The 13305-nt window shown below is 41.7% G+C and overlaps 1 protein-coding gene across 4 annotated transcripts in view; it reads left to right on the top strand.

Moving 5' to 3' along the window:
• GSDME (gasdermin E) overlaps nt 1–13305 on the top strand; it is a 63183-nt gene that overhangs the window by 8128 nt on the left and 41750 nt on the right. For 3 of the 4 annotated variants that reach the window (XM_009002266.5, XM_009002267.5, XM_002751479.6), the window contains exons 2-3: nt 518–747; nt 6298–6490. In XM_009002266.5, the coding sequence (XP_009000514.1) occupies nt 537–747; nt 6298–6490 (404 nt within the window). In that variant the 5' untranslated portion in view covers nt 518–536. Of the gene's footprint in view, nt 1–517; nt 748–6297; nt 7148–13305 lie in introns of those variants that run through there. The other variant, XM_035253620.3, reaches the window with a different exon arrangement.

Raw genomic sequence — 13305 nt, forward strand, 5'->3', positions numbered from 1 at the left:
AATTGTATTTTCTGGCCCTTATTGTTGGCTGAGGCCATGTGACTAGTTCTGACAAGTTGTAAAGGACCTGCCTTGTGTCACTTTTGGGCCAGATCATTTAATTGCTGGTGTGAAACCTTCCAGAACTCTCTTTCCTGTTGGATATTGATTGATAATGTTCAAGATACAGGCTTTCCCTTCCATCTGGATCCCTGAGTAACACCAATAAACAAAACTCTCTTGTACCCCTGTATTGAGCATGTATTAGGAGCAAAAAATAAGCCCTTATTGTTATAAGATTTAGGGGTCGTTTGTTTCTGAAGCATACCCTAGCATATCCTGACTGGTACATGCATGTTCTTTCAATATCTGTTTGAGTTCTTTATTATAAGCTAAAGTCAAACTAGAGGGTCTTCTAAGAAGAAGGTACTGTTTCATGTGAACTGTTGTGAATAGGGAGAAATACAATAATTTTGGGGAAAAAAGCCACAAAATAGTAACTTCTCACTTGATTTTTAGGATAATTTTACTTTTTCAGGTAATCTGGAGCTTTCAAAATGTTTGCCAAAGCAACAAAGAATTTTCTTAGAGAAGTTGATGCTGATGGTGACCTGATTGCAGTATCAAATTTGAATGACTCTGATAAGTTACAGCTTCTAAGTCTGGTGACAAAAAAGAAGAGATTCTGGTGCTGGCAGAGGCCCAAGTACCAGTTTTTATCCATCACCCTTGGCGATGTACTCAAAGAAGACCAATTTCCAAGTCCAGGTATGTTTCCTTGGATATATTCTACAGTTAGTCCCAGAACAGATGATGATGATGATTATTTTTTTTGACACAGAGTCTCTGTTGTCCAGGCTGGAGTGCAATGACATAATCTTGGCTCACTGCAACGTCCGCCTCCTGGGTTCGAGTGGTTCTCCTGCCTCAGCCTCCTGAGCAGCTGGGATTACAAGTACCCATCACCACGCCCAGCTAATTTTTGTGTTTTTAGTGAAGACAGGGTTTCACCATGTTGGCCAGCCCGGTCTCAAACTCCTGACCTCAAGTGATTCTCCAACTTTGGTCTCCCAAAGTGCTAGGATTACTTGATCTTGGCTCATTGTAACCTCTGCCTCCCAGTTTTTAAGTGATTCTCCTGCCTCAGCCTCCCAAGTAACTGGTACTATAGGCATGTACCACCACACCCAGCTAAGTTTTGTATTTTTAATAGAGATGGGGTTTCGCCATGTTGGCCAGGATGGTCTCGATCTCTTGACCTTGTGATCTGCCCGCCTCAGCCTCCCAAAGTGCTGGGATTACAGGCGTGAGCCACTGCGCCCAGTGATGATGATTCTTTTATGCACGTATTGATTGCCTTGAGTCTAGATACTTAATAATGAATTCTCCTGTTTGTCATCTTAAAAACATATCCTTTCTTAAAATGACCAAAATTCTGCAGGACTGACATGACACGCATGTGCACCAACACACCCAGCTAATTTTTTCATTTTTAATTTGGAGTTTTGCTATGTTGCCCAGGCTGGCCTCCAACTCCTAGGTTCAAGCAATCCTCTCACCTTGGCCTCCCAAAATGCTGGGATTACAGGTATCACCCACCATCCCCAGGTTTTATAATAGTGGTTTTAGTATAAAAGTAATACATGCTTACTGTACATGTTGTGGCCACTCAGCAGAAGTGGGGTGGATCACCCACCCAAATGTCGTTTGGTGTTGAACTGATGATGCCACATACCCATCAAAAAGGTGTGAAAATCAGGCCAGGCGTGGTGGCTCACGCCTGTAATCCCAGCACTTTGGGAGGCTGAGGCGGGTGGATCACGAGGTCAAGAGATCGAGACCATCCTGGTCAACATGGTGAAACCCTGTCTCTACTAAAAATACAAAAAATTAGCTGGGCATGGTGGCGCGTGCCTGTAATCCCAGCTACTCAGGAGGCTGAGGCAGGAGAATTGCCTGAACCCAGGAGGCGGAGGTTGCGGTGAGCTGAGATCATGCCACTGCACTCCAGCCTGGGTAACAAGAGTGAAACTCCATCTCAAAAAAAAAAAAAAAAAAAAGGTATGAAAAATTTTAGTATTCACATAATGATGCTTTCTAGGGAAAGCAAGACAGGCTCTAAAGCTGGTCCAAAAATGGCTACAGAGAAGGGGATGAGGATGGGCTCTGCTTTTATTGTGATTAGTGAGTGCAGATGGGCACTGGTCCCTGCATGGGGGATGGGCTGATGTGGTTTGAGGTTTCACTGACACCATGGGCAGAGCACCTGGAAGCTTTTAACACCTGTCCAGATGTGCAAAAGAAAGAGGAGGAGGAATGGGGCCTCAGAAGCTGACAGCAGTCAGACATCAAAAATAGGATCACATGTATTGTTACAGTACAGTATTAAATATAGAAAGAGATGAAGAAGAAATTTCAAAAATGAAAAATTCTGCCATCGTGTGTTAATTCCCATTAACACTTGGTTTGTAGCCTTTTATTTCTCTGCATCTAATTTTTAATAACAAAATTAAAAATATACTGTAGGCCAGATGCGGTGGCTCACGCCTGTAATCCCAGCACTTTGGGAGGCTGAGTTGGGTCTATCACAAGGTCAGGAGTTCAAGACTGGCCTGGCCAACATGGTGAAACCCCATCTGTACTAATAATACAAAAAGTAGCTGGGTGTGGTGACAGGCGCCTGTAATCCCAGCTACTGGGGAGACTGAGGCAGGAGAATCACTTGAACCTGGGTGGCAGAGGTTGTAGTGAGCTAAGATCACAGCACTGCACTACAGCCTGGGTGATACAGTGAGACTCCATCTCAAAAAAAAATGCTGTATATAATTTTTACATACTCCTTATTTATTTTTTACTTAACATTGTTTTCCCCCATAGATTTAAATATTTTTAAATACAATTTTTAACAAACACATAATATTCTTTGAGTTATATGTACACTAATTTGCTTAACCATTACAATTTAGTGCTTAATAAGTAACATTGAGACTGGGTGCAGTGGCTCATGCCTGTAATTCCAGCACTTTGGGAGGCCAAGGTGGGTGGATTGCTTGAGCCCAGGAGTTCGAGACTAGCCTGGGCAACGTGGCCAAACCTCATCTCTACAAAAAATAGAAAAATTAGCCAGGCACAATGGCATGCACCTGCAGTCCCAGCTACTCAAGAGGAGGATCACTTGAACCAGGAGGTTGAGGCTGAAGTGAGCATGATTGTACCACTTCATTCCCGCCTGGGCAACAGACTGAGCCTTTGTCTCCAAAATAATAATAATAATTAATAAGGCTGCAGTGAGCATTTTTATTTTATTTTTGTTGTAGTTTTTAGGCAACTGCTATAGCATAAATTCTTAGAGAATTACTGGACCAGAGGATGGGAACTTTTTGAAGACTTGGTACTTACTCATTGCTACATCACTTTTTGGAACGTGGTGATATACGAAAATATCATCAACTCTTAGTTATTGGACAAAATGATGTCTGAATCTTCTTTCAGCTCTAGAATTCTCTATAATTTTGTGATTACATCTCTATTACAGGGGAAAAGAGGTAGAGGAGATAATTTGAGTTACAGATAATCTTCAAGCTTTCTTCCAGGAAAGGATTCCAGCCAGTGCTGTCTGCAGTCAGCTCGTCAGAGCTGCCACACAATAGGCAGATGAATTGATATTAATTTTTCATCACCCTCCCCTTCAGGAATTTGTGTGTTTTCTGGTAGAACTTCTATCGAATGGTGAAATAACTAAATATGAAAAGGAACAAGAGGAAAAAAATGACAAAATAGACCAGGAACTCCTGAGTAATTGGAGTTTTTCTGTTCTGCAATGTGAAATGCCTCTTTTGTGGTGTCCTGAAAGATCACAGAGACTTGTGCTGCTTTGGCGAGGCCAGTGGCCATCACTACAGGGGAGGAATCCCTGAGCATGCTCCTCATCTGGGGTCAGAGCTCATCCTGGATTCTGTGTCCTGTTGGTTTTAGGGTGGTGATGAGAAGTGTCTTCTATTTTGTCTCCTGGGCAGAGCCAGGATGCTTCAACTTTGTTATTTTTTCCCATTCGCAACCTCACTGGCACGTGTGTTGCCGAGGGCTGTGAGGGTGTAGGGTGGTGATTTGGTGTTGGTAGTCTAAGTGGTGACCTGTTGGTCCCCTCATTTCTTCCCTTCTACCAGCAACAGTTGATGCCTTGATGCATAAGTGTGCACAAATGACATCATCTTTGGAGGTGTGTCTAGAGTGAGTTTTCAGAACACAGGCAAATCTTGACTGTTCCTTCCTTCTGTGGAGTCCAGTCTTGGGGACAGAGTTTCCAGGAGTGGTAATAAGCCTAAGACCAGACCTGTGTCCTGAAGATAGAATTTCTGTGTTTGCTGTACTTTGTAGAACCTAGGACTGTCCTGTTTATCAGAAAGTGATATTTCTCTGGCCTAAACACGTGGAGAGGTTGAGCCTTTGCTATGTGTGAGGCTCTGCCTTACATGCTTTACATACACAAACCTGCAGCAGAACCCATCAGGTAGGTACCATTGATTATCTCCAGCTTGCACATGAAAGTCTGAGGTTCAGGAAAATGACTATTACCCAAGTTCTCCCAGTTAGTAGTATTAGAGTAGGGATATAATCCTAACCTCTTTATATCTGGCTCTGCCTTTCTTCCCAAAGCATTTTCCAAAGTGCTTGTTTTCCATGACATATTAACAAAAGGCCTGAATAGAGTACATTTTATACCATTCTTATTTCAGGGTGGTTGTATGGGAGATGATTCTCCATTTTGTAAATTTCAAAGATCACTGGATGGTGATTACCTCTGATTAACCCTGGTTGAGGAGTGGGTTTTCTTGATTGCAGTGGCAGAAGTGTAGGTGAAGTATAGGCGTTGGGGCAGTGAGTGAATGGAAAGAAGACTTCAGACTGCAGGTGGGTTTGAATCCCTTGTGAAGTGCAGCCAGGAGCCCAGGAGTGCCTTGGTCAGGACAATGGAAAAGGCCAAGTGTGAAGTTTCTAGTGGAGTCTTAATATCTCCTTACCAAATAGTGATGATAAAGACTATTTAAAATTATTTTTAAAATTTTCTTAGAGATAAGATTTGTTGCTCTGTCACCCAGGCTAAGGTGCAGTGCTCACTTGTAAGTTTGTACTCCTGGGTTCAGGTGATCCCCTCACCTCAGCCTCCAGGGTAGCTGGTGTTGCTCAGGCCGTCCTTGAACTTCTGACCTCAAGGGATCCTCCTGCCTAAGCCTCCTAAATTGCTGGGATTACAGATGTGAGCTACCACACAGCGAGAGACTATATTTAGGGTGGTTTTTGGTTTTGGTTTTTGGTTGGATTGAAGTAGAAACCCGGAGATATGAGAAGGCTGGCAGCTCAGATATGAAATCAGTCATTTATCATTTTACAAAGGACATGTTGGCTGCACGCGGTGGCTCACGGTTGTAATCCCAGCAGTGTGGGAGGCCAAGGTGGGCAGATCACGAGGTCAAGAGATCGAGACCATCCTGGTTAACATTGTGAAACCCTGTCTCTACTAAAAATACGAAAATTAGCTGGTCGTGGTGTCGCACACCTGTAGTCCCAGCTACTCGGGAAGCTGGGGCAGCAGAATCGCTTGAACTGGGAGGCGGGGGTTGCAGTGAGCTGAGTGTGTGCCAATGCACTCTAACTTGGAGACAGAGCAAGACTCCATCTTAAAAAAAAAAAAAAGGGCATGTCCACTGACTTTATCAGGAAATAAGAGATAAGAAATTGCATGATAAGGAATTGAAAGACTGGGTAGAGGTCAGAGATAGATTCATAAATATGAGAAGGGAGTAATTTGGTTGGAGATGGTAATGAGGGCCAGGGGATTGTTTCCCAAGACTGGTGGGTGGAAAGGTAAGATGTTCCCAGACAGGCCTATGTGACCGAGGAAGGCCATCCTCTCCGTCCAGGATAGGGGCTGCTCTTCTCTCTCTGTGTAGTGTCAGCCTTGTCTAGTTCCTTTTCAGTCTTCACCCTGGAAAGGTCCACACTTAAAATGGACTATTGATCCAACTGGATAGTGGTTAAACAGGTGCTCACTTTATTCATTAGGCCTTCCTGCACACCTTTCTATAGTATTGGAATTGAAAACCAATGAAAGAGAAAAGCATCTAATGGAGCCCTGGCCACTGGTCCACAGCGTGCCCGCAGTCCACACACACGTGTTGCCTTGTTTTCTTACACAGCATGGCTGCCAGCCAGCCTGCTGCTTCCCAGGGCTCTCTGCACAGGCTTGGAAAGCTAAATGACCTTAGACACCGAGGTGGCCTTATCATCAGCTTCCTTTGCTTGTCTCCTTTATTCCAGTGGTTGTGGAGTCAGACTTTGTAAAATATGAGAGCAAGTTTGCAAACCATGTGAGCGGAACCCTGGATACCGCACTGGGGAAGGTCAAGCTGAACGTGGGGGGCAGCAGCCGTGTAGAGAGCCAGTCTTCATTTGGAACCCTGAGGAAGCAGGAGGTGGACTTGCAGCAGCTCATCAGAGACTCTGCTGAGAGGTAAGGAGGCTTCTGTTTGGCATTTTGGATTTTGACACATCTCACATTTAAAGGTCATTCAGTTGGACCTTTGTTAAAAGGGCGACAGATTCGATCTCTGCTGATCGATAAATGTGTCTTGAATGCACTTGTGCTGAAACGTCATGAGAAGCACATTCTTTCGTCTGGAATTGCTTGACTGTTCTCAGCCTGAGGCAGGGAGGCTTGGGCAGCACTTTCAAAGGATGTTACTTCAGGCATATAGGTACTTCTTCAGTCGCATGATTTATAAAATGCCATCAGTGAAAGCGCTCTGTCCTGCGTTGTTGAATATTAATTTTAGAAGCTGGAAAGTTATGACCCCCACCTCTGGCTCGTTACAATTTTCTGATGCAAAAAAGCAAGTGAGAGGCTTATAAAAAAAGCTCTAAAACAAGAGCTGTTTTTAGTCTTTGAAGTCTTGAAGAAAACCCCACATTTATTCATGGTTTGGCTTTCGGTAAATACATTCTACCACAGTATAAGTCATCATTATTCTCATGTTTATTCAACATTCAAAAAATAATTGCATCAAGTGGATCTCGTGTGCCATGTACTGTTCTACATTCTGGGGAGGCTGCAGAGAACAAAATGTCAAAATGCCTGCCCTTCATTGTAGTGAGGAGAGTAAAGTGTGCGGTAGGTTGATGGGAATCGGTGGTGGGGAGAGGGTCTAGGGTGTGCTAGGAATGGGGCTATGGATTTAGAAAGTATGGCCAGAGAAGGTATCATGGAGAAGCTGGCATGAGGGCAAAGCCCTGCAGGAGGAGAGGGAAGGCACAGGGGTATCTGGGCAGGATGTTGTGGGCAGTGGCCTGTGCTCAGGGTGGTCTGGGCCCAGTGGGCAAGGGGAGTGCAGGAGGGAGAGTTGGACAGGCTGAAAGGAGTGGGGCGCCAAGTCCCACAGGACCTCTAAGGCCACTGGAGAGGCTCGATGGAAAGGCTCATTGAGAGCCGGTGGAGGATTCTGGGCAGGGAAGTGGCGTGATGTGACATATTTTTTTAGAAGGATCATTCTGGCTGCTGAGCTGAGAAGAGTCTGGATGGGTAGCAGCCTGGAGTCTAGTTGAGAAGTTATTGCAGTAACCAGCAGGGATGATATTTCAGTTTGTAGAGTAATGGGTGCATTTTCCTGTGTAATTTTATTGTCCTTCATTCTTTTAAGGCAACAATTCAAATCCAAATAAATTAAGATAAAATTCACTTGTATTTAAGTATGGCTGGCTTATTTCATCTTTAGCAACATTTAAAAAATTATATGGAATATTAAATATGTGCTAATCCCACAAAATTAAGCTTAAAAATTAATGAATAAAAATATGATAAGACTCACATAGCATTACCTGGGTGGATTTTGTACAGACATTGAGGGTGCCTGGGCAGCTGCCGACTTCAAGTCCCAAGCCCCTCTCCAGTCACCTGCCCATGTTTACTGGAGCTGAAGGACCATGGCCCTGTGTTTACTGCCTACTGGCACTTTCTAGAACTCCACAACCACACGAAGCTCTGACTCTGCCAGGGTTTCCCTTTTGCCCAGAGAACTTGAAGTTCTCTCTGGTAGCAGCAGGTAGAAGGGACAGCTGCCTCCATCTCTGGCGGTCGTGATCTTTATTTTCCTTCTCTACAGCTGATCTTTGCTAGAGTTCCATTTTCCTTCTCACCTACAATTGTTGGGACACACTAGAAAAGTATTTGATATTTATGCGAAATGAAGATGTAAGTGTGTGTCCTACATTTTCATTTGCTAAATCTGGTGGCACTGGGGAAAGGGTAAAGGGAAGCTGGGGGATCCAGAGCCTCTTCTCTGCTCCCTCAGTCTCACACAGCCCTCTCTGGCTTAGCTGCATTTTGCAGTCTTGTTATTTCTATTTCAAGAAGCACAGTTTGGCAATGCTCTATAATCACATTTCCCGATGTAGGTTTTTAAACACTCTTCATGATTCAGGTATAGAAGCTCTTGCCGAAAGAAAGCGTATGAGGAGGGTCAGCGAGAAGAGATGGGAGGAAATATTCTGGAGAGAAAGAAGCCAGAGCCAACTGTTCTAAGTGGAGGAAGAGGGAGGAGGGGAGGGGAAGAAAAGGGGCATCCGCAGAGCACCTACTGTGTGCCAGGCACTTTATTTGCAGCCTCTCCTTAACTCTGCACAGCCTCTCCTTTCATACTTGATGGCAACAAGGCTCAGGAAGGAGAAATAACTTGTTCCCCGACACAGAGCTCAAGTTAGGTGCTGGAACTGGGATTCAACCCAGGATTTCCTGGCTCCAAAGCTGCTGTTCTTTCCTGTAAATCATGTAAAAGTCATTAAGATGATAGCACAGAATGTAAAGACAGAGGCATGAATCCGAATCCCAGTCCATAGGGAGAATCCCTAGTCAGTGAATCGTGGGATAGAAACTGTCCTGAGCAGGCACATGTGCATAACCAGGCCTGCTCACCTGGAGGCGTCTGCACACAGGGATGAGATTGCTTGGACTCAGGAGTCCTGTTACTTGTAGAGGTGATGGGGGAAGGGATGCCCTGGGGAGTGGCGCCACCAGAAGCATGATAAAGAATAAATAAAAGGACTAGAAACCAAAGAAGAGTCTTATTACAGAATCACCTTGCCCTTGTTAGGCTGCTAGGAGGAAAGGGTGAGCTACAGGGAAGGGGAGGGGAGGACGGGTGGGAAGGAAAGACTTCTGCTCCTGGCACAGAGATCAGTAAAGCTAAAAGTCTTGTGACTTCATGCTGGAGTAATAAATTCTTATCCACCTTGTTTGCCTGTCTTTGGACTCCGATAACATCATGGGGATTGTTAAGGCATTGTTGATACATGCGTGGCCTAGGGTGTGGCGATTTGTGATGCTTAAGTACTGTTAGTTCCCGAGGGCTTAGTTACAGTCACTTTTATTTCAGGTCATTTAGATAAGTTGTCATCTGCAAGTTATTTTAGGCCTCAAAGATCAGAATATTAGCTTTATTGTTTATGAAATGTGTGCACATAACGAAAACAAACTCGGTCCTTGAAAAACAAGCCTGTGCTGGGCAGGAAGGCATTCCACAGAATTAACCTTCTGGATACCCGGAGCCGACCCCTTTGAATGCCATCTCTATCAGATCTTAAGCAAGCTTGATGGAAACCATTCTAAGATACATCATGCACTTTTTTTTTTTGATGGAGAATAACAAATTTATTGAGACTTTTTTTAGAGGGACTCATTCATGTGATAAGCTCTTTAATTCTTGTGTTTAATAAGCTCTTTCATCATTATTCTGTAATACTCTCTTTGTCTGCCTTGTCTTCTGTGGTCAGCTGCCATTTGTCACTACCTTAAGTATAAAAGTATGAAATGTGTGCACACCTCTGCCCAGCTCACCTCTGCCACCAGTTTGTTGCTTCTGGTAAGTTTATTCCTGGTCAATAACTTAGGTGGACTTGTAAGCCACATCTGCCCTTGCCTTAATTTCCCCAGCTGTAGGTGAGATAGTTGGACTAGATGATCTCTGAAGGCTTTCTCCCGGCTGAGTGTGTGAAAGTGAGTGGACTCTGGAGCGTGTGCTAAGCTCCTTCCCCTGAGTTCTGGGCCTCGGTCCCAGCTGTTTTCCAGAGACCATGCTATGTTTCACTTTCCTGGCTATTTGGGGATTGAGGAGGGTGTTACCATAATGGCATATACCACTTTTATTCTTTGTGATATTGTAAAGGGAATTTTAGCAAAGCAGATTACATTTTTCTATGCATGTACAGTAATGAGAAGTTTGGTTCTTTATTCAAATTCCAATTTAAATAAAATACATGAAACCAGTATATTAAAGCAGTGTTATGACAATGACAACAATTATTTAAAATGTTTTAAATTACACTGAATATAAATATACATATATTTACATAAATATATACACATATATTTGTAGGATATATGACATATATTTTTTAATGAGGAATTTTTTAATGGGAAAATATATCCCATGAGATGTTTTGATATAGGCTTACAATGTATAATAATCACATCGTGTAAAATGGGATATCCATTATCTCAGGCATTCGTCCCTTGTGTTACAAACAATCCAATGATATACTTTTAGCTATTTTTAAATGTACAGTTACTGACTTTAGGTACTCTGTCATGCTATTAAATACTAGATCTTATTCATTCTGTACCCATTAACCTTCCTTATACCCCCACCACTGTCCCACCACCCTTCCCAGCCTCTGGTAACCATCTGTCTACTCTTCTACCTCCATGAGGTCGTTTTCATTTTTAGTTCAACAAATAAATAAGAGCATATGAAGTTTATCTTTCTGTGCCTACTTTATTTCACTTAACATAGTGACCGAATCTTATTCTTTTTTATGGCTAAATATTACTCTATCGTGTATATGTACCACATTTTCTTTATCCATTCATCTGTTGACAATTAGGTTGCTTCCAAATTCTGACTGTGGGGACTAGTGCTGCCGTAAATGTAGGAATGCAGGTATCTCCTCAATATACTGATTTCCCTTCTTTTGGGTATATATCCAGCAGTTGGATTGCTGGATAGTATGGTAGCTCTAGTCTTAGTTAGTTTTTTGAGGAATCTCCAAGCTATTCTTCATAGTGTGCCAATTTACCTTACATTCCCATCAGCAGTGTACAAGATCCCCCTTTTTTCACATCCTTGTCAGACAGTTGCCTGTCTGTTGGATAAGAGCCATTTTAACCAGAGTGAGATGATAACCCATTGTGGTTTTGATTTGCATTTCCCTGATGATCATTGATGTTGAGAACCTTTTCATATGCCAGTATGCCATTTGTATGTCTTCTTTTGAGAAATGTCTGTTTAGATTTTTTGCCCATTTTTAATAGGATTATTAGATTTTTTTTTTCCCTACAGAGTTGTTTGAGCCCCTTTTACATTCTGGCTATTAATTCCTTGTCACATGAATAGTGTACAAATATTTTCTCCTCTTCTGTTGTCTCTTCATTTTGTTGATTGTTTCATTGCTGTACAGAAGTTTTTGACTTGATATGATTCCGTTTGTCCATTTTTGCTTTGGAAGCCTGTGCTTGTGGGATGTTACTCAGTAAATCTTTGCCCACTTCAGTGTCCTAGAGAGTTTCCCCCATGTTTTCTTGTAGTAGTTTCATAGTTTGAGGTCTTAGATTTAAGTCATTAATCCATTTTGATTTGGCTTTTATATATGATGAGAGATAGGGTCTAGTTTTATTCTTCTGCATATGGATATCCAGTTTACCCAGCGCCATTTTTTGAAGAGGCTGTCCTTTCCCCAATGTATGTTCTTGGTACCTTTATTGAAAATGAATTCACCATAGACATATGGATTTGTTTCTGGATTCTCCATCCCATTCCATTGGTCTATATTTCTGTTTATATGCCATTGCCATTCTGTTTTAATGACTAAAGCTCTGCAGTATAATTTGAAAGTCAGGTAATGTGATTCATCCAGCTTTTTTCTTTTTGCTCAAGATAGCTTTGGCTATTCTGTGTCATTTGTGGTTACACATAAATTTTAGGATAGCTTTTTGTTTTCTCTTGCTATGAAGAACATCACTGGTATTTTGTAGGAATTGCATTGAGTCTCTAAGTATAGATTATTTTGAGTAGTATGGAAATTTTAACAATATTATTCTGGAACATAGAATATCTTTCGATTTATTTTCTCTCCAATTTGTTTCATCAGTGTTTTATAGTTTTTATTGTAGAGATTTTTCACTTCTTTGGTTAAGTTAATTTGTAGATATTTAATTTTATTTGTAACTATTGTAAATGGGATTAGTTCTTTGATTTCTTTCTCAGATTGTTCTCTGTTGGCATATAGACATGCCACTGATGTTTGTATGTTAATTTTATATCCTTGAATTTGTTTATTGGTTCTATAGTTTTTTCCTGGAGTCTTCAGGTTTTTCTAAGTATAAGATCATGTTTTCTGCAAACAAGGATTATTTGACTTTTTCCTTTCCGATTTGGATGCTTTTTATTCTTTTGTCTGATTGCCCTAGCTAGGACTTCTAGTACTATGGTGAATAACAGTGGTGAAAGTGGGCATCCTTGTCATGTTCCAAATCCTGGAGGAAAGGGTTTCAGTTTTTCCCCATTCAGTATGATACTGTCTGTTGGGTCTATCACATATGGCTTTTATTGTGGAGGTATGTTCCTTATATGTGTAGTTTTTTTTTTATCTTGAAGGGATATTAAATTTTATCAGATGCTTTTCAGCATCAATTGAAATAATTATATGGTTTTTGTCCTTCGTTTTGTTGATATGATTTACCACACTGATTGATTTGCATACGTTGAACCATCCTTGCATCCCTGGGATAAATCTCAGTTGGTCATGATAAATGATCCTTTTAATGTATTGTCAAATGCATTTCGTTAGTATTTTGTTGAGGATTTTTGCATCAGTGTTCATTAGGGATATTGGCCTGTAGTTTTCTTTTTTTGATGTCTTTGGTTTTGGTATCAAGGTGATACTGTCTTTTTAGAATGAGTTTGAAAGTATTCCTGCCTCTTCTGGCTTTTGGAATAGTTTGGGTAGGATTGCTATTCGTTCTTTTTTAAATGGTAACATTCAGCGGTGAATCAATCAGGTTTTCCTTGTCTTTTCTTTTTTAGGAGACTTTATTTTGACTTTGATCCCATTACTTGTTACTGGTTTGTTCAGGTTTTGGATTTCTTCATGGTTCAATCTTGGTAGGTTTTATGTCTCGGAATTTATTCATTTCTTCTAGGTTTTCCAGTTTATTGATGTGTAGTTGCTCATAGTAGCGTCTAATGATCCTTTGAAATTCTGTAGTATCGATTGTGATGT

The sequence above is a fragment of the Callithrix jacchus genome, chromosome 11 (genome assembly GCF_049354715.1).
Source record: "Callithrix jacchus isolate 240 chromosome 11, calJac240_pri, whole genome shotgun sequence".
Lineage (NCBI taxonomy): Eukaryota > Metazoa > Chordata > Mammalia > Primates > Cebidae > Callithrix > Callithrix jacchus.